Here is a 27,479-nt window from a genome sequence, read left to right as displayed (position 1 = left end):
ACCCAGGAGAGGGTCATGCATGTTCCCAGCAGTATTTCCTTCCTCACGCCTGGCCCCTCTGGCTCTGCCTCACTTCTCCCATTGAGAGACTGGGTCATTCCAAGGAGGAATTGGGGTTGAGGGGTGTTGGGTGGGAGAGTTTTCTAGTCAGGAGATTAGAGCTTGTGTTTTTTTTTTGTTTTTTTTTTTTTTAAAGATTTTTTATTTATTTATTTGAGAGAGAGAATGAGAGAGAGCAAGCACATGAGAGGGGGGAGGGTCAGAGGGAGAAGCAGACTCCCTGCCGAGCAGGGAGCCCGATGCGGGACTCGATCCAGGGACTCCAGGATCATGACCTGAGCCGAAGGCAGTCGCTTAACCAACTGAGCCACCCAGGCGCCCTAGAGCTTGTGTTTTAAGACATTTGTCATGGACGTCCGATTAGAAGCTGGCTTTGAAAACCTCAGCAGCGAAGTCTTTGGAAGAATCTCTGTTTATGTGTACATGTGTGTAGATGTGTACAAGTACCAGATATGTATATGGAAGCACAGCTCTATGGGTTTGCATATGTTTGGAATTAAAGTCCACTTAAGTATTCATGAATTAACCTGTGTATAGATACACACATTAAGATAAAGGTATATATGATCATCTGTGCATGCATATATGAATAACACTGTATATGTGTAGAATGTATAGATGTGTGTTTATACATCTCCTTCTGTGTGTATAAAGCTGAGCACATGTGTATATGTGTGTGTGTGCACACGCAAGTGCAGAATTTTTAGTTTTTTAGAAGTTGAAGTCCAGGGCTAATTCCAGGCAAAATTGTATATTTGGCACAATTTATTTTTATTTAATTTATTTTTTAAAAAGATGTTATTTATTTGACAGAGAGAGAGCAAGAGTGTGCACAAGCAAGGGGAGCGGCAGACAGAAGGAGAGGGAGGCAGAGGGAGAGGGAAGCAGAGGGAGAGGGAGAAGCAGACTTCCCTCTGAGCAGGGAGTCATCCGACACGGGGCTCAATTGCAGGATCCTGGTATCAGAACCTGAGCTGAAGGCAGACGCTTAACCGACTGAGCCACCCAGGCACCCCTGGCACAGTTTATTTTTCATGCCATCTCTCTCCTTTTCCTGTTTCCCTTCTTCTCATACTATTGATTCTGAGAATACTACCTCAGTTTGTATGCTTGCACATGAATTATCTCATTGATCCTCATGACAGCGTTGGGGGGTTGGTATAGCAAGGACTATTATCCCCATTTCACAGACTTGGAGAAATTAATTAGGCTTAGAGAAACTGAGTGACTTACTCAGGGTGAATCAACTGATATGTGATGGAATTATGTTTAAAGTATATCCTGAATTAATTTCTCCAGGGTACAGTTGGCGATTCAGGGTTTTTTTAAAGAATATATTGTCACAGCTTGTGGGTTCATGATTTGTCATAGGATCAAAGAAGCTGTACCTGACACTTTCTTATATGATGGAATTGGGATCTTGGACATTCTCTGGACTTGGTTCTTGGGGAGGAATATGTTGGATTTGGTAGAATACATTTCTCCTCCTTAATTCCATTGGTGTTGAAGTCAGCTTCTTCTTAGGTCTGTAAAATTAAAGTGTAAAACCAAACATGGTATTTGGCTTTTAAACTTATTTTCTTGCTAAGATCTCCATTGAGTCTGTGTTTCATATTTTATTAAATATATCATTAATTGTAAGCTGCACCATTATTTTATATACCACTAAAGAAGAAAAAGTTGCCAATTAAACCATGAAATGCCTTTGATTGTAGGACACATCTCTCTTTCAGAGATGTTAATGTGAAAAAATTTATATTTCAAAATCAATGAAATGTGATAATTGCCTCATTGAGGAAGTTTGAATCTATTCTTAGAAATAAGACCCTGCCTGGGGGCGCCTGGGTGGCTCAGTTGGTTAAGCGACTGCCTTCGGCTCAGGTCATGATCCCGGAGTCCTAGGATCGAGTCCCACATCGGGCTCCCAGCTCGGCAGGGAGCCTGCTTCTCCCTCTGACCCTATCCCCTCTCATGCTGTTTCTCTCTCTCTCTCTCTCTCTCAAATAAATAAATAAATAAAATCTTTAAAAAAAAAAAAAAAAAAAAAGAAATAAGACCCTGCCTTAAGTTAGACTTGACATGATTAATGCTTCTCTTTTCCTAAACCTGAAATTTTCTTTCCCTGTAGGAAATAGACGTGGATCCTTTTTTAAAAGCTGAAGCCACAAGCTGGTCATGATTTGTCATGGATAGCTCACGACATGAATTCTTTCCCTTTCTCTTAGGGAGAAGAAATTTCCTTGACCATTGAGACCTGATGATGATGTAGTTGATGATATGGATACAGTTCTATCATAGTATTTAGGATTAGACTAGGATTCAAATGTTGACCCCTGTTTAACCTGTGTGTACCCTGGGCAAATTACTTAACTTTTCTGAACCTCAGTTTCCAAATCTATAAAAGTAGACATAATAATAGTATTCAGAGCTGTAGTGAGGATTAAAGGAGGTAATGTGTATAATGTGCTTTAGTGTGGTGTCAGGCCCATAGTACCAGTAATATTACTATTATTCTTTGAGCCTGGCAAGTGCTTGACTGGATAGGCTTCCTTAGCTCTCAAGAATGGATTAATTGTAATTATTTACTGACTGAGTCCCATGTCTTTTTCCCTTTGCAGATAAATCAGCTGAGGATTATAATTCTTCTAACACTTTGGTAAGTCTTTATTTTCTTTATTCTGATACAGGCAGGCCAGGTAGTTAGGGATCAGGACAGTGTGGTAGATGCAGAGCCTGGACTGGGAGACACTCATCTTGGTCACTTCATGCCCCCCACCCGCCGGCCCTCATAGTTCTTATCTATACAGTAAAGGAATTGGACTTAATAAACAGTAGGTATCCCTTCTGGATTTAATTTTTTAGTGTTCCAGATATCCTAACCTTGGAACCAGAACTGACATCTAGACTCAGGTTTTCATTTGTAGCTTTGAACCTTGGGCAAGCCAATTTGCTTTTCTGAACTTTAGTTTTTTTATCAATAAAATAGGATGATACACTTTCCCTTACCTGGACATGTCTTCAAATACCCGAATTTAGAAGAGAATTCCCTCTTTTTTGTTGGTAGGGTCTACAAAACCAGAATTAGGACTAGTTGTTGAAGGGAGCAGATTCTGTTCATTTAAGGTCATTCATTCTGTTCTATGACACTGTAGTGAATGCCCTGTCACTTGAACGCGTAGTATAGGAATCACTGATGAATTGGCTGGAAAGTAAAGCTAGATTACCCCATCCTCAAAACTTTAAAAATAGAACTGCCCTACGATCCAGTAATTCCACTGCTGGGTATTTACCCAAAGAATACAAAAACATGAATTCAAAAGGATATATGCACCCCTATGTTTATAGCAGCATTATTTACAATAGCCAAATTATGGAAGCCGCCCAAGGGTCCATTGATAGATGAATTGATAAAGAAGTGGGGTGTGTGTGTGTATATATTTTTTTAAATATATGTTCTATATTTATATATAATGGAATATTATTCAGCTATAAAAAAGAATAAAATCTTGCCACTTGCCACAACATGGGTGGTGCTAGAAAGTATCATGCTAAGTGAAATAAGTCAGACAAAGACAAATACCATATGATTTCACTTGTGTGTGGCATTTAAGAAACAAAACAAATGAACAAAGGAAAAAAAGAGAGAAACCAAGGTCTCTTAACTATAGAGAACAAACTGATGGTTACCAGAGGGGAGGTGGGTGGAGGATGGGTGAAACAGGGGATGGGGATTAAGGAGGGCACTTGTGATGAGCACTGTGTGATGCATAGCGTTGCTCCATCACTGTATTGTACACCTAGAACGAATAGAACACTGTATGTTACCTATACTGGAATTAAAATTTAAAAAGCTAGATGACCGCAAAGGTCTCTGCCCTCTCAACTTACAAATTCCCTTTTTCAGAGCAGATGAAATGAGATGTTGGTGTTTGAAAGGGTCTTTTAAATAGTAAGTTCTGATATGTATAAGAGAATACTGCAATTCTTTCTTTACACCTGATGCTTTCTCTTGTACAAACGTGGTTTTGTCATATTGATTTATTAAATTTTTACAGAACCCCCACTCTATGCCAGGTCCTGTATGGAGAAATGACAATATAGAAATGAATCAGACATTGTCCCAACTCCTAAGAGTCTCCCAGTCTTATGAGCAACATGAAGGCACAGGCGGTTACAGTAGAGTGTGCTAAAGCTTCATGAAGCCAGGGGCTATGTCTGACTTGTTAATTGCTGTATCCATGGCATCTGGCAGATAACCATTTACTGAATAAAAGGTTGGATGTATAAGAGAAAACTTCTTGATGGTAGAGTCTGAGTTGAGGAGTTTGTTATCTAGGGCAAGAATTAAGGAGAAATGAGGATATTCGAGACAAAGAGAAAATAAATAGCATGTGCAAAGACAAGGAGGTTCACAAGGTATGCTTTTATAGGGAACTGCAAGTAGCTTGTTATGATTGGAATGTGAAGTGTGAATGGACGAGAGGTGGGTGATGAGGAGGAATGGTGGCAGGTCAGATCATGTAGAAGTTTTATCCTTATCTTAAAGGTAATGAGAAGCTATTAAAGAATTTTAAACAGGGGAATGGTAAGTTCTAACACAATACGGAGTCGCCATCAGAATACTTTAATCCATGCTTCCAGCCGTAGGGATTGGTTTACTTTGAGTCATTTACATCCTATCAATCATAAAAAATGTTCACATGTCCAGGGCCTTTGTAACATACTGAGTCCTTTCTTATTCGCTATGTCTTTTAATCCTCACAGGAGTTTAATGAGGTGGGTTATTATCCTTGTTTTAGGGATAATAACACTGAAATAGAGATGGGTTAATGGCAATAGGTATCTGGTTCCCAGTCTGCATTGCTTTCCCCTGGTTCATTCTTTCATCAAATGAAAGAGATGTAATTAAAGGAGGGAAAAGAATTTGCAAGTGTTCCGATCTTTGGGAGTTTCTCCCCATTATTGAACAGTAAATTATTGAAGAAGGAGTCTAAACAAAGCTGAGCTGTGCTTTGTGGCTCAATGTGTTTATGCTTTTACAGGAGTGACAGCTATCATTTATTGAGGTGTCAGTGTATGCCAGGCACCATGCTAATAACTATTTATGGTTAGTATGGTTAGTCCTCATAGTTACCTTGTGAAGAAAGCATTATCCATTCCCATTTCACAGGTAGAAAACAGACTTTCTTGAAGACTCATAATTAGTGATGGTGGCAGAACCAGATTAGAACTAGGGTCTTCTGAGTCCCAGTCCAGGATACTTTTCACTGTGGCAGGGAACTGAGAAAGATGATGTTAGAGAGGTGTTATAAAGGAGACTACAGTAAAGCCATAGCTATGTTGTTCGTTCATGAGGAGGAGGAGCCCTGGGGCTCATGCCATATGGCAGAGAGGATAACACCTGCTTGGTAAAAACCTGGTTTAGTATCTACAGTTAAAACCACTCAGGCTATCAAGGACATTTTATCCCCTAATTCATAACATTTTCCCCTGTGGTTCAGTATTCTATATTTCCTTACTAGTTTTACCTGGGGGATTATGGTTTGCATTGTGGTAGCATATCATTATTTTCCATATTGCTTTCGTACAGATCATCGTACTTGATTTGTGAAATAATTGGATGGGATTGTTATTCCCATAACACAGATTAAGAAATTGAGATTCAGAGATTAAGTGACTTGCTCTCTACCCTTGAATAAATTAGGAGTAGAAACTAGTACAAAATTCCATATTCCTAAGCATTCATTTATTGATTCATACTATAAATACTTACCTAGCACCTTCTTTGTACCCAGGTGTTGGTGAAACAAAAATGAATATGCACTATCTTAGTCCTTGAGGAAAAAAATTAACAGCAGACTAGAGGAATGAGGGCTGCAAGAGAGGTATGAATAATGTGTGATGGGGGTCATATTTGATAGAGTGATTTATTCTGCCTGGTAGTGCAGGGAAGTTTTCAGAGTTGTTAGTCCTAATGATTTGTTCATTTAAAAAACATGATCTTTAAGATTCCTTCTAGCACTAAAATTCTGTTACTTATGGCTTATTGGTTTGAGGTCTGGCTCTCAGATTCTACAGGATTTTAGTGCCTGAATTCTCATTTATAAAACGAACAGCTGTTATGTGATAGGTTCTTTGAGTGTTGGGGAGTCAGGGACTGGTAAGGTCTTTGCTCTTGATTTAACAATTTAGTGAGGAATCAGAACATGTAAACAGGGATTCATAATATCTTGTCAGGTAAACACAGGTAATGATACCAGGCAGATAAAAGGGAAATGCTTTCTTGTCTGAGATACCATGAATAAAAGCCAAGTTAAGGATCCATCATGTCAAGCCAAAGACCTAGAACTGTGTGCTGGAGCTAAGGAAATCTTTTATATAGGAGATTGATACAGCTCAGGAGAGGGAACAGTGGAGAAACAAACTCACACATTTTAGTCTAAACTCACATTTTAGAAAGATTCCTCTGGAAATTGGATCAGGATACTAGAATGAATTCATGTCTCTATCTCTCTTGCTATCCCAAATTTCTTAATTTCAGAAAAGATCTATTAAAAAAAATACAAAGCAGTGGTCCGAAACAAAAACAGGACATAAATAAACCATTGTCAGAAATTCATAGAAGATATAAAGCAAAGATCAGATTGATGAGAACAGAAGAAACCACAGCTTAAAATATGTGGAAGAGAAAACTCCTCGGAAGATGAGAGTAGCTGAGAGAGTATATAATAAGCAGAAAGGAGTCCTGGATCATCTTCAGGGGTGAATTATTTAAAATTTTGCATTTGAGACAGCAAGGGCAGTCTTCATCTTACAGTGAGCAAAAGGTAGCAGAATTTTGATTCTAAGCTTAAGCTAGATAATTTTCTAAAGAAAGTAAACTGCCTACTTGAGAACTCGTGCTGTGGGTATAGGTGCTTGAGAGAGAAGCAGAGCAGAACCTGAGTTAACTACAGATCTCTACAACAGATATGAAGAAGGAGAAAAGGAAGAGTAGGTCTGCAGTGGAAGAAAATACATTAAGTTTCTCCATCCCAAGAGTAAATTTCTCATACTTTTGATAACTGGAAGGAAAGGAATCTCAACCCTACATGTTCTTCTATGTCAACACGCCCTAAAGTGATGCCTGCAATCAACCACATACAAACTCCATAACTCACATATAGACTTCATTAGACCTCCCATTCAAAGAGGGGACAGTGGAGAAACAGACACAACTGCAGAAGAAGCTCATGCTACTTATATACTACTAATGAATCTAGTTCTTCACTTAGAAGTATGAATGGATAGCCCAGGATCCTCAACTATTTAGATAAGCATTAAAGAGAAGAATCAGATAAAAAAAGTAAAATTGACCCCAGAGCAAATAGATAATTCAAAGAATTTTTTTTTAAAGATTTTATTTATTTATTTGACACAGAGAGACAGCGAGGGAGTACAAGCAGGGGGAGTGGGAGAGGGAGAAGCAGGCTTCCTGCTGAGCAGGGAGCCTGACGCCAGGCTCGTTCCCAGGACCCTGGGATCATGACCCAAGCCAAAGGCAGATGCTTAACGACTGAGCCACCCAGGCACCCCTTTAAAAATATATGATATATTCACAGTGGCTTTATGTGATGTTGCATCCACAAAAACAAAACTGCAATTAGACCAGAGGATGAAAAAGATTTCTTAGAAATGAAAAATGTGATTAAAGAAATAAATTCGGAAGGATTAAAAAATGCATGTAAGAGTGAATAATATGACACAAAATATAAAAACAGTGGGAAAATAGGGGAATAAGGGACACAGGGGTTTACTTAAGGAGATTCAAAAAGAATTAGAGAACTGGGGCACTAAAGTGGAAAAAATAATCAAAGGAATAATAGAAGAAAAATCCCTCAGTTAAAGAAAAGCATGACTCTTCAGATGAAAGGGCATACCGGTTATCAAGTCAGGTAACTGCAGAGACCCAAAGATAAAGAGAAAGATCTTCAGACCTTTCAAAGAGAATATACACCTAATGTTCCTCATTAGCAATAGTGGGCAAAGGAGCAGTATCTTCAGAGGTATGAGAAAAATTATTTAGAACCAAGAATTCTGTGCCTCATCAAACTAACATTCAAGAATGCATGAGGTCAAAATGAAGACATACAAAGATACAGATGGACCACCCACAGATAATCTCTGACAGGCTAACAAATAATAGCAGTAATTATCCGTTAGGCGAGTTGATGGTGATTAAAAATATTCCCTTAAAAATTATTTTTACCCAAGTATTAGATGAAAAAGTCAGATAGGATTAGAATGCTTGTAATTAACAGTTGTTGTTCTGGGATCTCTCTTAACCATTGTCTTGCCGATCCCTTTGCATTTCTGTGTTGGCGCTGCTGTTTTCTTTGTGTTGTGCCTTCCTCATTTTTGGTTTAGTTTTGCAGTTTGGTGGAGCTCATCTTCCAGTAGCTTTGAGAAAGTAAATGGGGAGTAAATATTTTAATGCCTTCCAAGTCTTGAAATGGAGCATGTCTGTTCTGCCCTCAGATTTGATTGATTCTTTGGCTGAGTCTGGAGTTCTAGATTGAAAACAATTTTCCATCAGTATTTGGAAAATATTGCACTTTTGTCATCTAGCATTCAGCTTTGGCTATTGATGTCTGAAGTTATTTTATTCCTGCTTCTTTGTATCTGACCTATTTTTTTTTTCACCTGAAAAGCTTGTGGCATCTTTTGTCACCATGGCTTTGAAATTTCATATTTATATCCTTATATTCATCTATTTATTTTGCAAGGGGATTTGTGGACTCTTTAAACCTTGGAAATTCAAGCCTTCAGTTCTAGGAAATTTGCTTGACTTATTTCTTTGATGATTTCTTTGCTTCCTCTTTCTGGAACTCCTGTTATTTAGATTTTGGACCTCCTGGGCTGATTTCTCCATTTTTCTTATATTTTCACTATTTCTCTTGCCTTGATTTTTGTTCTGCTTTTGGGAGACTTCCCCAACTTCATCTTTCAATCTGTCTATTAAATTTTTTTTTTAAAGATTTTATTTATTTATTTTGACAGAGAGAGACCCAGCACGAGAGGGAACACAAGCAGGGGGATTGGGAGAGGGAGAAGCAGGCTTCCCGCTGAGCAGGGAGCCTGATGCAGGGCTCAATCCAGGACCCTGGGATCATGACCTGAGCCGAAGGCAGGTGCTTAACGACTGAGCCACCCAGGCGCCCCTGTCTATTGAATTTTTAATTTCTGTTTTCATGCTGAATTTCCAAGAGCTCTTTTATTTTCACTTTTTAAAAAATTAGGGTATCCTATTCTTGTTTCCAGAATTGGTATCTGTGCATATCCCTGCGATGAATGATAGGCTTTTTTTTTTTTTTTAATGTTTTCTTCTCCCTGTCTAGTTTGTTTTTTCCAGGTGTCCTTTTTCCCCATTCATTTTGGTTTCCTCCTTTTATGTTAGAGGTATCCCATGGATATTTGGTAATCCTTGGGGACATGCCCATATTTATGATTGGGTTACTAAAGTCCTTAATAGAAGTTTAAGCTCATTGGTTGTGGCATTGAATTGTAAGTATACAGTTGTAAAATGTATGCTTTTAAAAGTAATTTAATAAATTTTTAGAGTTGTGCAGTCATTGCTATAATCTAGTATTTTGTTTGTATCACTATAGAATAATTCAGCTTGGACCATTTGGTGAAACCTCCTGTATTTTATCTTTAGAACTTAGGCTGGTGAGATCCAGAGAAGGATCTTCTAATCTTCTGCATTGAGAATAAGAGTTTGACTCCTAGTATTCTAGGAGCCTAGGAAGGGAAGAAGGGTGGGTGTCTCAGCATTCAGTATATTCTCTTAATTACCCTGTTTTTAATATGATACTCTTATATTTGACTGTGCCTAACATCCCTAATCCAGAAATGATGTGTTTTACCTTCCAGAGACTAGACCTCCAGTTTTCTGCTAGGGATGGGGAGGGCAACCGCACGGTGGTGTAGAGTAGGGGAAGAGATTTAGGGATCTAACTGCATCTTACATAACTGTCACTGAATCTGCCTTTAGGACTCTCCCTTTCCCCTGCACTTCATCTCCAGTTTCAGAAGTATATGGTGCTACCAGTTCCTGTGCCTTTTGAGGATTCTGCTGCATAGATAAATGGATTGGTTTTCAGCTTTGAATTAAGCCTCCTTGAATCAGTTACTGCTCATCCGTCATTGGCTCTTTTTTTTTTTTTTTTTTTTTTTGCTGCTCTTGCCTTCTCTGCTGTTCTCCGCATTCTTTGGGGTTTAATTCCTTGAAAAGACCGTTTCTTTATTATAGTTCTAGTGAGATTTCAAGATGTAGATGCCTATGTTCAATTTGCCATCTTTACCAAGCATTTGTTCCTGTGGACTGTTCACTTTTAACTCCTTATATTTCTAGATTATTTAAAATTTATAATGAGAACCTACTTATTTTACATATAATTTAAAATTTTTATAAGCAGCTTTATTGAGGCATTATTTACATACCATGAAATTCACCCATACTGATTGTACAATGCAGTGGGTTTTTTTTTTAATTAAATTCAATTTAGTTAACATATACTGTATTTTATTAGTTTCAGGGGTAGAATTTCGTGATTCATAAGTTGCCTAGAGTACCCAGTGCTCATTACCTCACGTGCCCTCCTTAATGCCGGTCACTCCAGCCCCCCGCCCATCTCCCCTCCAGCAACCCTCAGTTTGTTTCCTATAGTTAAGAATCTCTCATGGTTTGTATCCCTTTCTGTTTTCATCTTATTTTATTTTTCCTTCCCTTCTCCTATGTTCATCTGTTTTGTTTCTTAAATTCCATGTATGAATGAAATTATACAGTATATTTCTTTCTCTGGCTGACTTATTTCACTTAGCATAATACTCTCTAGTTCCATCTTGCTGTCGTTGCAAACTGCAAGATTTCATTCTTTTTGATGGCTGAGTAATATTCCATTGTATATGTATACCACATCTTCTTTACCCATCCGTCAGTGGACATCTGGGCTCTTTCATATTTTGGACATTGCTGCTATAAACTTTGGTGTACATGTGCTGCTGTAAACTTTGGTGTACATGTACATCACGATGTTTGTATACCTACATATTTATCCAAAGGATACAATGCAGTGGTTTTATTAAATGTTTAGACTTGTTCAGCCATCACCACAGTCTACTTTTAGAGCATTCTCATCACCTTGAAAAGTTCCCTTGTTTCCTTTAACAGTTCATTCAAACTCCCATGCCCAGCCCTAGAAAACCACTGCATCTTCTTTCTGTCTGTTCAAATTTGTCCTTCTAGACATTTTATATAAATGTTCATGCAACATGTGTCTAGTTTTTTGCTTAGCATAAAGTTTGCAAGGTTCATCCATGTTGTAACATGTATCAGTACTTGATTCCTTTTTATATCCTAATAATATTCCATTGTATCGATATACTACATTTTTTTTTTAAAGATTTTATTTATTTATTTGACAGAGAGAGACACCGCAAGAGAGGGAACACAAGCAGGGGAGTGGGAGAGGGAGAAGCAGGCTCCTGGCTGAGCAGGGAGCCCGATGTGGGGCTCGATCCCAGGACCCTGGGATCATGACCTGAGCCGAAGGCAGACGCTTAACGACTGAGCCACCCAGGCACCCGATATACTACATTTTTAAAAAAGATTTTTAATTTATTCATTTGAGACAGAGAAAAAGCAAGAGCATGAGTGGGGGTTGGGGGGCAGGTAGAGGGAGAGGGAGAAGCAGACTCCCTGCTGAGCAGGGAGCCCAGCACAGGGCTTAATCCCAGGACCCCGGGATCATGATCTGAGCTGAAGTCAGATGCTTAACTGTCTGAGCCACCCAGGCACTCCTGATATACTATGTTTTTAATCCATTCATCAGTTGATGGGCATTTCGGTTGTTTCTACTTTTTGGCTATAAATAATGCTCATTCATGTATGAATTTTGTGTGGCTGTATATTTTCACTTCTCTTGGGTATATACCCAGGAGTGGAATTGCCAGGTCATATGGTAGCTCTGTGTTTAATGTTTTGAGGAACTGCCAGGCTGTTTTCCACCGTGGCTGCACCATTTTGCACTCCTACAAGCTATTTGGAGGGTTCCAATTTCTCTGTATCTTCCCCCACATTTGTTATTCTCTGTTGTTTGATTATAGCCATTTTAGTGGGCGTGAAGTGGTATCTCATTGTGGTTTTGGTTTGCATTTCTCAATGGGTAATGATGTTGAGCGTCTTTTCATGTGTTTATTGGCCATTTGTTTATGTCTTTGTAGAAATGTCTTTCCTGTTGTTGATCTCTAATTTAATTCCATGGTGTCAAAGAATACATTTTATGTGTTTTTAATCCTTTTAAATTTATTATGATGTATTTTGTGGCCTAGCATATGGTCCGTCCTGAAGAATGATCTGTATGTGGTTAAAAAGAATGTGTCTTCTGCAGATCTTGGGTAGAATGTCCTGTATATGTCAGTTAGGTTGAATTGATTGATAGTATTGTTCAAATTTTCTGTGACTTTGCTAATTTTTATTCTAATTCTGTTAATTATTGAGATCTCTTTGAGGTCTGTTTTGGCTTTTACTTTCTGCTTGGCTCTTTTGAATCTTTAATGTATATGCACACAGCTAAGCTTGTAAGACTAGTGAGAGGCCTCTCTTGTGTCTGCTGTGCCTTTGAACAGCCCCAGCCAGAAATTTGTTTGCCCTATCCAGAACTACATTCTCAGGCTAGCAGATCTGAGCAGTTGGCCTCTTTTGCAAACCCCTCCTGGAGGTCATTTCCACTGACAGCACCACTAGACCTGGGCATTGCCCACTGCTCCAGATGGAAGTGAGCCCTCTTGGATGATGTCGTTAGAGCCTGCCTCATCCTGGAAGAACCCGCACTCTGACAGAGCTGGGGTGGGATGGACGGAAGCAGCTCTGGGCCAGAAGTCAGAGGTTCCTACTGCTTTTATCCAGAGTTCAGCAGTTTTTATATCATCAGTGTTTCTTAGCAACATAAGTAGGCCTCCCAGAAGTATTGGAACACACCAAGCATGTTTGCATCTCAGGATCTTTGTACTTCTTCCACCTGCCATGAATATTCTTTTCCCAGAGAGTCCCATGGCTTGCTCTCTCAATTCCTTCAGGCCACTGCTTATATGACTTCTCATTAGAGAGCCCTTTTCCATGACTACTCTATCTAAAGTAATATTTACCCACTCCTAACCAATTACTACTCTCATGTGTAAATCTTATTACTACCTGGCACTTTGGTAATTAATTTTGACTGTATTTTCTTCTAAAATGCAAGCACAGGATCAGGGACTGTATCTATTTTGTTCTTTAGTATAGCCTCAGAGGCTAGAATAGAGCCTGGTACACAGTGAATGAATACATGAGTTGAAGTCACTGGCTTTTAAAAAGAGGTTTATGGTTATTAGACATAATGATAACTTAATTGATTCCTTGCATCTTTGTAGCTCCTTAGCACTTATTTACAAAGTGTATTTATGCCCACATCACTTCATTTCATCCTTCATTGGCCCTCTGAGGTGTCATTATCCCCATTTTATAGATGAGAAACTTGTGGCTTAGGGTAGGACAGCTTTGCCTAAGGACACAAGGATAAGAAGTAAAAATATGGGATAAAATCTTATATCTCTTGATTCTAGTAGTTGTTAATATTACCACTCAAAGCCCTCACCTGTGGAAAACAAAAGGTGTTGCAGTGGAAAGTGATGAAATCCCCTTTTCTGCAGAGTTTTAGGAAGCAAACATACCTGTTAAACTGTGTTTACAGTGTACATTGGGGAGCCCCAGGGCCACCTGATTATGAAGAGGCTGCTGAGTAACTTTGTTCCCATTTTGGGTTTTTTAGTTAAATTTTGTTGGGTGGAATAGTGGGGAGAAAAGAAATTAGAGCAGAAAAATACCAAAATATGTACTTTGACAGGGAAAGACCTCTACTGGATTTTAGAACTGGAAGTGACTTAATTAAGGTCACCCCTCAAATTATACCACTCCTCTTCCTCCACATTCCTCAACTGATGGAACTTGAGACCAAGAGGATAGACTAAGTGCCCGTGGTCACCAAAGCTAGTTGCTTACATACAGCTGGCACTGGCAGTTTTTAAGTTATGCCCTGCACCAGTGATCCTGTTAGAATCTATAAGATTGCCAGTTTTCCTTTTCTTAGTATGTCAAATGTGGTAAATACCAGTCTCCCCAGCGGGAGTTCTTGTCTAGTATTCCACTAGGTAAGTTCCCTCACTAAGCTACTGTCATTCTGACTTCTGACTTTCCTCTCTCCAGAGGCCCCCAAAGGCAGGCAGGAGGGGAGTTCACCCTCTCTCTGTCTCCCATACCAGACAATGAGCTGCTTTAGGACAAGGACCATCTTTTTCATCTTTGTACCTCTGTCAACAGTATCCATCACAGTATCTTACTGAGCACAAAAATGGGTGCTCTGAAAATATCTAAAACAGTTGAATTATGCCAATATATATTAAAAGATTCCTATTGCCTCTCTCGTCCTATGCTGTAATCATTTAATCTCTGTCAGAAATCTCATGTTTTGGAGCTACTCTGGCTCTTGAATCTGTGTGGTAAACAGTAATGGTATGATATTTTTTTGAGTGGACCTGCCCTAAAACCTGCCGCTCTTGGCCCAGGTTTGTTACAGTTTGCATAGAGAAATCAAGTTGCTGAGATTATAGCGGATTCAATTAGTAGTGGTAGGTTCATTCTCAGGGCAAAAGCTTAGTGAAATGTATAGCATCCAGTCTGGGGAGAAACTCACTGTCCTCTTGAGGCAAGGGGCTCCTGATATTCTGTATCTTCAGGTTGAGGCAAGGGTACCTGATGACATAATGGGTCCAGTAGGTTTTGGTAAGGAAAGGAAAAGGAGAGGCAAAAGCCTGTCTGGACTCCATTTACCATATCGGAAAGAAGTAAGGAATTATAATGATAAACTTTGTAAAATTTCGAACTTTTAATCACTTTACCACATTTTGTACTTTATTACCTGTTAAGTGTGGAGAGTGAAATTCAATGAATAAGAAAGAACTGTGAGTTTGTCTTCAGAGTTTGGACTAGGGAAGGCAAATAGAGAATCTGTAAGCTTGCTTCCCAGTTCACAACTAGGCTGTTGGTAGGAGAAGGAAGCCCCCAAGGGACTGAGTGGATAGTAGAGGCTAAAAGAAGAGAGGGAAGCTGACCGAGTTCCTGGGACTGGTACACAAAGGTGGAGAGTTTAGAGGATGATGTGGGTTTGAGGAGGGGTGTCAGGATGAGATTTCTTCTGGGGATTGGCGATCCTGGTAGCTTAAGCGTCATGTCAAGCTGGACCTGATGAAACTGGCTTTTCTCTGCTGTACAGAATGTGAAGACGGTGTCTGAGACCCCTGCAGTGCCACCAGTTTCGGAAGATGAAGATGATGATGATGATGCTACCCCACCTCCAGTGATTGCTCCACGCCCAGAGCACACAAAATCTGTGAGTCTGTGGGGATGTGGATAGCTTTGGGATTTATTAGAGCTTGCAGGGGTGGGAGGGGTTGGTGCTGAGACCTAGAGGTTTATTTAATACTCTGGTAGGGATCCTTAGATTTTGGAGCTGGTGAAATCACGGAACCACCTTGACTGAAAAGTACTTTCTGTGTGATTAAAGACAAGAAATGGTATATTTGTCACTGGTTTGCAGATAGTCCCGAAGTATCCTAGATAATTGGTGTTTCTGCTAACTCGGCCCTAGTTTACTTAGCCTGTTCTCCAAAGACAGGAAGATATACAGAATTAATGTTACTTAGTGCAGGACTAACATAAATTATTCTGGTCTCCTGGGAAGCGACAAATTAGCCTGCTGCGGATCTTTTCTTCCCTGTTAAATGTGTAGCATTCTACCTCTTAGAAAATCATTGATGATACTGAAAGACCCAAAGGAATTTATAAATACATTAGTGCTATTAATATGCTGGACATCAGGAGTGCGTTTTGATGCTGGGTATTGGCAGTGATTTTTATTTAACTTCCTCTGAGGTTTTTGCATCTCAGAATAGCCACAGTCCTTCTGTCCTCACTTTGTACAGTCTGGTCCTCATGGCTTTTACTTGATTTAGCATCACTGAACACTGACCTATCATCAAATGATACTATATTAGTGTTTCTCTGTTTGGACTTTTTATATGACAAGAGCTTTATAATGGAAGAATGATTTAGGGCTTAAACTCTGTGATAATACAAAAAAAGGTGCCTTTGGAGTAGAGCATTCAGGGAGGTATTCAAGCAGAAGTTGGTTGACTGACTATAGGAGATACTGTGGGGAAATTCAAGGGGTTTAGATGACCGTTTAGGATGAGAACTTACAAACAGGATCTGTGGAATCACCCTTTCTATAGGTCACAAAGTCACCTTAACGAAAATGAGCTTCAAAATTGGGGAGTTGCCAAGATAGCTCACATTGATACGGCCTTTTTTCAGTTTGCAAGCATGTTCTTTTAAACCATGAACTTCTCAAAAATAGAAGAAATATACATGAATTGGTAGTGCTTAGTTCTTGGCAGGTATCAGAAAGACAATAAATACTGAGTGAAAAATGAATTAATAAATTTGATCTTCATGGCATTCCTTTCTAAAAAGACATTGTTTTGCATTTTGTTTTATTTATTTATTTATTTATTAAGATTTCATTTATTTGACAGAGACAGACACAGCGAGAGAGGGAACACAAGCAGGGGGAGTGGGAGAGGAAGCAGGCTTCCCGCGGAGCAGGGAGCCTGACATGGGACTCGATCCCAGGACCCTGGGATCATGACCTGAGCCGAAGGCAGACACTTAACAACTGAGCCACCCAGATGCCCTGAAAAGACATTGTTAATTCCTAATTTATGTTGTGTATAGTGAGAACAAGGAAGGCCATTCCACCCACAGAGAATGGGCCTGGGCACAGAGGAGGAGGAACATAGATTTTGACCTAGGAGAAGGGATGAGTTTATTGGGATTTGTTCTTCTGTGGATATTCTAACACATACATGTGTAAGAGGCTCCCGAGTGTCTCGTGTGCTAACAAAGATTGGCCTTGCCAAATTCTTGCACCAACAATACAGGTATACACACGGTCTGTGATAGAACCGCTTCCTGTTACTCCAACTCGGGATGCGGCTACATCTCCTATTTCACCTACTGAGAATAATACCACTCCACCAGATGCTCTGACCCGGAATACTGAGAAGCAGAAGAAGAAGCCTAAAATGTCTGATGAGGAGATCTTGGAGAAATTACGTAAGCACTTTGTAGCTTTCTGAACTTTCCTTTTGTATGTGACTGAATGAGCACAAAAATGGAAAAACATTGCTAAAAGGATCCTGACCCTAGGCTTGGTCTATGTGGCTGGCTGACTATGCTTGATACCTTAGCCACATAAGGTGTGCTTCTCACCTTACCCCTGCACCCACCTCCTCTGTCTCAGCAGCCATGATTGGATATCACGTTAGGATGGGAATTGAGGAGAGTGGATAGCATACTTCGAGGGCTAGGCATCGCTCAACCTTAGGCATGGGTTATGGAGATGAAAAATAGCTTTTATCTAGTGAATAGTCTGGAATGTTGTGTTGAGAAAGACTGAGGCCTTGCCCATACCTGGTAGGAAAGATTGCTGTGATTACTGATGCTTGCCATTGACTTAGGAAAAGACTGGTCTGCCATCTTGGTTGTAGGGAAAGAGGGAAGAGAAACTAACATTTTGTGAGCCTGTACTGTGTACCAAATGACAAGCAGGGTATTTTCTTGATTTTTTTTTTTTTTGGTTCCTTTATTGCTCATATTAACCCTGTGAAGACAGACATTATAATCTTCATTTCTTGCAGTTAAGGTATTTGAGGCTCAGGAATGCTAAATACCCTGCCCAAGATCACACAGCCAGAAAGTGACAGGGCTGGGGTCAGAGCCCAACTTGTGCTCCTGTAATTAGAGCATGCTGCCTCTTGCTCTCAGGTGGAAACTTCCATTTTGCTTTCTTTAGTGGCCAGAAGTGGGGTATATTAGAGTACCTTGTTTCTGTGTTTCAGTAAACTGCAAGAGAATTCATATTAGAAGGAGGGACTACATTGACCTTTGGGCTTGGAAAAATTTGATGTGACCTTTCATTTATCCTTTGTACCTATTTACTTCTAAAGGAGATTTGATGTGACTGTTTTGGCCAAATCCACAAACTAGCACTGCTCTCAAAAGCCTAGGTTTCTGGTTCTTTAGCTTAGCAGCTCTCAATTTCTTCCTGATGATTCTTGTTTGATTTTTTAGAAAATTTCACTCTTTTAAAAGTTGCCCTTGCCCAGAGCCCTTATGAAATGATGAAGTAAAAGCCACTTACCTAGCCATCTGTTTACTCCTATATATAGTATTTTTCTCTGAACCAGATTTGTTTTAAAGCAATCATACTTAGAACATAGAATTATGAAAAGCAGACTGGCCTGAGAGTTAAGGGCACTTGGGTTGAAACCCCAGCCCTGCCACTGACGGGTCTTGGGCAATTTTGTACTGTTCTCTAGGCCTCCTTTTGCTTATCTTTTAAATAGGGATGTTAATACCTCTCTTACTTATAAATCAGATGAGATATATGTGAAAAGTATCAAATCTTAGTAATTGGTGTTAGGGAGAGCACACTGGACTGGGAGACTGAAAACCAAACTCCTAATCTTAGCTCTGACACCAGTTTGATGTGTGACCTTGGGGGGAAGTATTTTCTTCTGTGGGCCTCAGTTTCACCATTTCTACAATATAAGTTGTGAAACCCAACCTCCCTCACACCTCTCTATCTTTGCACTTGAATTACTGCCTGCTGTAACCTCTTCTCTGACTTTCTGGCTAACTCCTACTTACCTATAAAAATCAGTCCAGATATCACTTCCTTTCTGAAGCCTTTCCAGTCTGTATTTTATGCCTCTTTCTGTATTGCAGCAATTGTATTTTCATGGAACTTTCATGTCTCCTCCATGAGACTGAGCTTCTTGAGAGCAGGGACTATTTTAACTGTGTCTCATCTATCCCTTTATTCTTAGTATTCAACATAGGGCTTGTACATAGTAAGTGAGCATATTAAATGATTAAGTGTTTATTGAGTGAATGAATTTAAAAATGAATGAACTGTGAATAAAAGCAGTAAGGAGTTGAAACTTTTGGTTGGAACTTACAGGTAAAAGCTAAGGACCTGCTTAGTATGGCTTTGGGCATTGGAGGTAGTTCTTTAATCCTTGCCAGCTGCAGGATTTGGGGGAATATGGGGCCTATTTTGTATCTTGATCTGGGAAAAAATGATTCATGGTCTCTGTTTCTTTCAAAGGGAGCATAGTGAGTGTGGGCGATCCTAAGAAGAAATATACGCGGTTTGAGAAGATTGGACAAGGGTTAGTAGGGGGGCATTTTCTTTCCCTAGAGAAATGACTTAAAAATTGTGTATGTTTGTATATATGATTTTGCTTTTGTATTGCCTCTCATAAACCTTGTTCTTTCTCTACCTCATCCCTCACCCATTTGAAGGTGTTATGTTAGGCTGACTTCAGGTTTGGCAGAATTATGCTTAGTATGAGAGATGTGCCATTAGCTGGTCATGTTGCTAAAAATAACCCTTCAGTGAGAATGCAAAAACCATTTATTTTCTTTTTTTTTTTTTTTTTTAAAGATTTTTTATTTATTTATTTGAGACAGAGAGAATGAGAGAGAGAGAGCACATGAGAGGGGGGAGGGTCAGAGGGAGAAGCAGGCTCCTTGCTGAGCAGGGAGCCCGATGCGGGACTCGATCCAGGGACTCCAGGATCATGACCTGAGCCGAAGGCAGTCGCTTAACCAACTGAGCCACCCAGGCGCCCAAAAAAACCATTTATTTTCTTAGCACAAAACCTGCTTCCCAAATTACAGCTCTGCTTTTTCAGATTAACCCTGTTTACCTGGCACTGAGACGTACCAGCACTAATATGAAATGGAAGGCTCCAAACTGCAGACCCTTCTCCTAGTGTAATGGGACCTGTTTTTCTAGGTGGATGCCAGGATTCATGTCTGTTCTCTGATTTCTTCTCTGCATCTTGCATGCTGCCCTCAGTGTACTGAACTCAGCAGATCTTAACCGAGTTCCTGTTTATGTGCTAGGCAGTATGAATACAGCTATGAATCTGACACAAACTTTGTCTTCAAAGACCTCATGTTTATGGAAAGAGACTGTCAAACACAAAATTATAATATACTTTGATAAGTCTTAAAACTGGCCATTATTTTGAGCAAAAGAAGCCAGATATAAAAGAGCAGAAACTGTATGATTTTGTTTATATGAAGTTCAAGAATAGGCAAAACTAATTTATGCAGAATAATGGTCATGTCTGGGTAGGGCATGTGAATTGGGAAGGAGCATAAGGAACCTTTGGGGGTGATCTTAGTGGTGAACACATGGGTGTGTACATATTGAAAAATCATCAAGTTGTACACTTTAAGATTTGTGCAGATTACTTTAGTTAAGTTATACCTCTGTATAAAAAAGCAAAATAATAAGATTTCTGCAGACCTACCCAAGTAGCTAAAATTAAAAAGAAACTGGAAAAAAAGTACCTGATTTGTAGAAAGCTCTCAGTGTTAATTTCATGAAAGCATTGTTGCTAATGAAGTCTTTGAAGTTTTCTGTTTCAGTTTTCTTTCTTGTGCATCCAAGAATATTCAAAAATAAGATAAAGCATTGCATTATATAATGATATATTTGTACAGCATTCTACAGCTTACATCTGTTATTTGCATCTGTTGTTTAATTTAATCCTTGAAATCACCCTGGACATGAGTGGATCTTATCTTTTCCTGGTCCAGTACTTTTCCTACTAGACATGCTTTTGTGAGTCTGAACTGGTATAAGGTAGTTAACACCTTGAAGAGAAATTATTTTGCTTGCCTCAAAATAATCTGGGATGGCATTTCCTTTAGTAATTACATTGAGATACTAAGAATGTAGCAGAAAGGTACACAGACAAGTATGGGCATGTCAGGTCCCATTTCTGGACTTCAGTTTCTTCATCCATAAATTTCAGGGAGAGGTTGTGGACTCAGAGCCTTTCACCTCCAGAACTTCTGACCTTTTTTTTTTTCATTCAGATGTATGTGGCCCATAAATAAGCAACATCTGCAAAATGTTTTTTTCCTTGCTTACTTGACAGTTCTGTTAGTGCTAAGGGAGGAATGAAATATTTATTAAGCACCTATGCTGATGTTTCCCCTTTCCATGATTTTAAAATATAAATGCCAGGGTATCTGGCTGGCTCAGTCAGTAGAGCATGCAAGTTTTGATCTCAGGGTCGTGAGTTCAGGCCCCATGTTGGGCATGGAGCCTACTTAAAAAACAAGTTAAAGAAATGCCACACAAATATGAGGAATTGGTACTATTATAATTTTTGTTTGCTTTTTTCCCCCTTTAAGACCTGAAGTTTTTTTTTTTTTTGGACCTGGAATTCATATGTCTTTTCAAGGTAGAAATAATCAAGTATTAACTAGTGGGCCTGACTTCTAGACCTCTGTAATCATGGAGACATAGTCCCAAAATGTCCAGTCCCCTGGGGCCTGGGCATATTTGCCCTTTAAGAATGATGCTTCTGGTAGGATGGGGGAGGATGGGTGTAGGAAGATAGACACCAGCTTTATGACAGAAAATGGCTAAAGATAGAATGACAGGCAATGGGAAGGTAACTGCCAATACAAATAATCCAATTCTTATAGCCCATATATTATGATCACAATTTCCTGGCGTGGTAGGTAGGCTTCCAACTAAAGAGTGGTGGTGTGGAAGCTGGTGACCATAATTTCTAGCGTCAAGGCATACTTACAAGTGACTTTTCTCCCTAAATTGACCTGACTTCTCTGGATAGCATAATCTCAGGGCTTGCCTAGAATGCATTTTGGTAATAACGTAGACTTTAAAATTTCTTCAAATTGTACATAATATATCTGACGTATGACATGTACAATTACAAATATTGTTGTATATCACTCACCTACAAATATACAGGGTTCATGATTATAAAGTGAAGTTTTCAGATATTTAGAATGGACATGATTGCTTTCCTGCCATTATTCATAGTATTTCTCTGCCTCCCTTCCTCCTACTCTCTTTCTCTCTGTTTGTATGTGTGAGTGTGTATATGTGTGTGTATGTATGTATATTATACATATACACATATATGTATAGTGAGATTGTTTTTACCTTGGAGATGGGATAAAAATTATATCAGATTTTCTGGGAGCATATGTGTTGGAAAAAACATTTAATATTTTGTGTTTGAAAAAATGAAAAATAACCTATTTTACAATATAAACTGCAAAATAAAACTCATATCCTCTTATATGATAAATGTTTGAAAATACTGTTCTAAAGGTCCATAGTATAAAAGCAGGAAAGGCACCATGAGATTATTTTTCTAGTTTTTTAGTTATAGTTTTTTAATGTAAATTATAGTTGACTATAACACACATAAGTGTACAACTCAGTGAATTTTTAGAAAATGAACACACCCATGTAATCAGTACCTACATTAAGAAACAGATCATTACTGTTACCCCAGAAGTCCATACCTCTTTTTGCTAAAAATATAAGCCATCCCCTCACCTCATTCTGCAAATTTCCCTTGGGCCCCTTTTCCCTCACTCCTCACCCCTGGTTGAAAACTATAGATCTTATCTTACCGAGGTTTACAGATGAAGTTTGAGGCCATAAGGGGTAAAGGAACCTGTCAAGGGTGATGGAGAAGAGGAGAGGAAGCAAGAGCAGGAAACTAGCATATATTGAAGACCTATTTTATATTCTAGGCACTTGGCTAAGTGCTTTATGAACTAATTGATTTAAATTGTCTTATCTCTTATCTTTACCGATGAGGAAAGTGAAGCTCAGAGAAATTAACTTGTTCAAGGTCATATAGCTAGTCGGTACTAGGTAGGTGTTTCAGATTGGAACTTGGGTGTTGGCCACTAGAGCCTGCATTCTCTTTCTACCACATACTGCCTCTCACATACGAGAGTAGAGTAGGGGGTGTTGGGGAGGATTATTTTTGCTGCTGTTGTTATTAACACTTGCATTGCCAGATTGTATGTAAAGCTGCATTTGACAGATGTCACTTCATTTAATACCTATGTTTTTTGTCTTTCTCTCTCTCTCACCTGTTGTTCAGTGCTTCAGGCACTGTGTACACTGCAATGGATGTGGCCACAGGACAGGAGGTGAGTATTAACCACCAACTATTGCTCCTTCAGTTCTACCGTTTTATTATTATTATTTATTTATTTATTTATTTATTTTTGGTTAATTTTTAGTCCTTCTTAGCTCAATAGGAATACTTCTAGTTTCTTACTATAGCAGACTAGAACTAAACAGAGTAGTAACATGATGAGATTTACAGATTTTGGAAAAAGTCTCTGTGGCTACAGTGTGGAGAACAGATTGGAGGAGATAAGCTTGGAACAGGTGAGTCAGGCGGTTATTGTGTAATTCTAGGTGAGAGATGATGGTTTGGACTAAGGTGGTAGCATAGTATGAATGGGGGGAAGTGGCTGGATTTGAGAGGTACTTAGATAGATTTGAGATTTTTTGGTGAGTGACTGAATGTGAGAATGACTCACAATTGAGTGATCCTGGTCAAGGAGAAAGTAAAAAGGTGGAGGTGTAGGTTTAAAGAAGTTGGATACTGCCTGAGAGACCTTCTTGTGGAACTGCCTAGTGGGCTATTGTGTATATAAGTTTGGTATTTGTTAGAGAAATCTGATGTGGAAGAGATTTAACTTTTTTGTCTTTAAAGATTTATTTATTTAGAGTGAGCAAGTGAGCAGGGGGGAGGGGTGGAGGGAGAGGAAGAGAGAGAATCCCAAGTAGACTCTGCACCAAGTGTGGAACCCTATGCAGGGCTCAATCCCACAACCCTGAGATCATGACCTGAGCTGAAATCAAGAGTTGGACGTTCAATTGACTGAGCCACCCAGGCACTCCTGATGTAGAAGAGATTTAAACACATGTCTCTTGACTCCTAATCTAGTGGTCCTTCCATTACTCTGTGCCCAGGATTCCAGTTGACATTGAAGTCCTCATTTGGAGGCACCTCTTTGTCTCTTTCATTTCATTAAGCTGAGAGAGCTCTGACTTCTTTGCTAAGGCCTGCTGACCCAAGATCTTCAGCAAAAGGAAGCCGTGAAGGGAATATAGAGTACTTGAGGTTTTCTTGCATTCTACTCTTGGTTGCAGAGCAGGATTGTTGGCGGGTGTGCTGTGGATGGGAGCTGCCTAAGGAAGTTCTTAGTTCATAGAATACTGGGACTCAGAGGTTGTGAGAGAGACCTTCTGTTCCAGTCTTAGAGTCGGGCTCCTCGGAGCGAGGCTTCTAGGACCTGCTTGTATATGTTTGGTGGTTGAAACCTCCTGGTATACTGGAGAAGGCATGGTTAATAGGGATAGCACATATTTCACCTTGCTCTTGTGAGTCTTTTACAAGCATCTAAACCAAATATTGAGGCTCTGTTGAGGGTAATTATTGTGATTAAAGATTTGTGCATTGTGCTTTGAGATGAGAATTCAGCAACCTAGATGTTTACTGTTTGGTAGATGTTTAAGTAATTTTGAGCAAGTCATTTGACTTCTCTGAGCCTGAATTTTATTTATTTATAAAATGTGCATGATAACATCTACCTACTGAAAGTGTTGAAAGAATTCAGTAAAGAAATGCATGTGAAAATACATCGTAAACTTTAAGAATTAAAGTTTTTATTACATAGAAAATAACATATTTATTAGTTTTTATTTGTTCCATAAAGCAATTGCTGAAGATATGTCTTATGCCACACTTTGTGCTAAGAACTATGTGAAATACTGAGTCCTGTGCAGGCACGCAGACAATAAAATCATATATAAGTGTTAGAGACCACACTTTCCATTGGGTACATGTAAAAGTCTTGTAGTGTGGAGAACAGATTGGAGGATGGGAACCTGCATTAAAGTAATGGTGAGTAAGGAAGGATGGTATCGTTGTGCCAGTTTTAAACATGGTGAATTGGAGGCAGAGATAGAAAAGAGGTGGTTATACCGATCCTAAGAAGAACCCTGGGAGGTAGGTAATATTATTTCCTTTTTACTGATTAGAAATTTGAGGCTCAGGGAGTTTAAATAACTTTTGCAGGTTTATGCTACCAGCAGTTAGCAAGGACTGGGTTAGAATCTTGATTCTAAAGCCTAAACCTGCACTCTCCAGACTGCAAGTCCACAGCAGAGCTGAGACTAGGTTCTAGGTCCCTTTGTCATGTTTCTGGCCTCTGGGGCCCTACAGCCCTTGATGGGAGACACGCTGGTGATGGGCAGTTCCTGGAAAGGCCTGGAGCCTGCATGTGTGAGAAGTTGGCCATAGGAAACAAAAACTTGACTTCACTATATGCCTGCCTTGTGGTTACAAAACTATGAATGGAAGCAAGTCCATTAGTGTGGCTAATGCAGTGTGGTCAGGAAGGCCTCATTTCCTGCCCCAGGGAGTATAAATATTTAGTGGAGCTGGCGAGATGCTCTCAGTCTTTGTGAGTGAGTGCTTATTGGGGGGTATCCACTGGGAAGAGCAGAACTATTGTCTGTCACATATAGGAAGCTTAGCATGTTAGTGCCAGGAAGTCTCCCAGTTACACAATTACTTTTCAAACCCATTTTTAGAGGGAATGTGTTTAATAGAAAGAATAGAGTGGAAGAGACTTTGGAGTCATATGGACCTGAGGGCATTGATTATGATGTTGGGCAATTTTCTTGTAAGTCTTAGTTTCAATTCCCTTACCTGAAAATACAGGTAATGATTTTTACTTGGAGGGTTGTTGTTAGCTTTTTACTGAGATAACATAACTAGAGTACCTAACATAGCACCTGGCACAGGGTAAGCATTGAATAAACAGTATTGGTGGAATGGTGGTTAGTTTTTGTTGTTGTTCCTGTTGATGTTGTCATTCTTGCTGCTCAGTACCGGATATTCCTCAAATGCAGTTATTACTACAATTTGCATTTTTATTGTTGTCTTCCTTTATTATTTAAAATTTTTACTTATATTTGAGTAACACATTGGCCACTACCTCCTATTTAGTCCTCAAAACAATCCTGCAAAGAGAGGAACCAGGGTTGGGATTATTATCCTTGGTGTATTGATGGAGAGACCAAGGCACAGAGAGCTTTTGATTGGTCAAGGTCAGTAAGTGATAGTCCCAGAGCTTAGGTCCTCAGCACTCAAGCCCAGTTCTTTTTCTGTTATAGGAATGCTATCTGCTGGCCTAAAAGGGACTGATTGGGTGAAGGACATTTAGCCTAGCCCATGGTTAGTGGATAGCTATTGAAAAGGACTCCTGGTATCCAGCCACCACCTCTGTGTTATCCTCTGCCTGCCAGTCATCTCTCTTGCTGCTTCCAACAGTGACCTCTTTGAGGTTCATAAACCCTTTCCCATCCTCTAGGATGGCCAGATGAACTCCAAAGGCATTCCTTTGCCTCCAGATCTTAATATATGTTATAAGGGCTCACTATACTTAATGTAATATATCTTTAGATCAATGTGTTACTCTTCAGACATTAGAAAAAGCTAATAATTGGGGCGCCTGGGTGGCTCAGATGGTTAAGTGTCTGCCTTCGGCTCAGGTGATGATCCCAGGGTTCTGGGATCGAGTCCCACATCGGGCTCCCTGCTAGGCGGGGAGCCTGCTTCTCCCTCTGCCTCTGCCTCTCTCCCTCTCTCTGACTTTCATGAATAAATAAATAAAAAACATTAAAAAAAAAAAAAAAAGAAAAAGCTAATAACCAAACATTATAGAAAGCTACAGCCAGACCAGAAGCCTAACCTGATAGGAGACACCCCTCCAAAGCAAATTTTTCTAACTTGAGATAAGGAATGGAAGTAGTAAAAGTGTTTAAAAGAATCATTTCTATTCTTACTGATGAACTGGATCTCTGCAGAAGACTGCCTATACTTAAGAAATAAGAGCCATGGGTTTTTTTCCCTATAAAAATGTGGGTTATTCATTTTTTTAACACTTCTTGCTGCTTCTGGAAAGACTGATTTACTTATTCTGTTAGGTGTTCATGTTCTTTTCTGTTAAGCAGGAAAAAGAAAATATCTCTAGGGAATAAATGTTTAACAAATAATAGAAGTTCTCCTATGGAATAGAGTAGCCTCTTGCTGATATACTATTTATGATTTAAAAACAAGGTACTTATCAACCCACTGAATTCTCTCTTTCTCTCTTCATTTCCACAAACATTTGTTCAGCAACCACTGTGTGTCAGGTCCTGTGCTTGGCACCAGGGGTTCTGAGTTTTCAAATGAGCTCTCAAGCTTCTAGAGATAAACACTCTAACTAATCATCATGGAGGTAGTATGTGGTAAGTTCCCTAAGAGAGGTATAAGTATGATCTTATGAGGCCTTAAAG

General features: G+C 39.4%; 1 protein-coding gene across 7 annotated transcripts in view; it reads left to right on the top strand.

Annotated features, from left to right (window-relative positions):
* Nucleotides 1-27,479, top strand: part of PAK1 (p21 (RAC1) activated kinase 1) — a 145,082-nt gene that overhangs the window by 96,780 nt on the left and 20,823 nt on the right. For all 7 annotated transcript variants that reach the window (XM_032427423.1, XM_032427420.1, XM_032427417.1 and 4 more), the window contains 5 exons: nt 2,679-2,716; nt 15,411-15,527; nt 17,137-17,311; nt 19,368-19,431; nt 23,218-23,266. In XM_032427423.1, the coding sequence (XP_032283314.1) occupies nt 2,679-2,716; nt 15,411-15,527; nt 17,137-17,311; nt 19,368-19,431; nt 23,218-23,266 (443 nt within the window). The remainder of the gene's footprint in view (nt 1-2,678; nt 2,717-15,410; nt 15,528-17,136; nt 17,312-19,367; nt 19,432-23,217; nt 23,267-27,479) is intronic.

The sequence above is a fragment of the Phoca vitulina genome, unplaced genomic scaffold (assembly GCF_004348235.1).
Source record: "Phoca vitulina isolate PV1807 unplaced genomic scaffold, GSC_HSeal_1.0 scaffold36, whole genome shotgun sequence".
Taxonomy (NCBI): domain Eukaryota; kingdom Metazoa; phylum Chordata; class Mammalia; order Carnivora; family Phocidae; genus Phoca; species Phoca vitulina.
The sequence above is the reverse complement of the archived record's forward strand: the minus strand, read 5'-3'. Positions and strand labels throughout refer to the sequence as shown.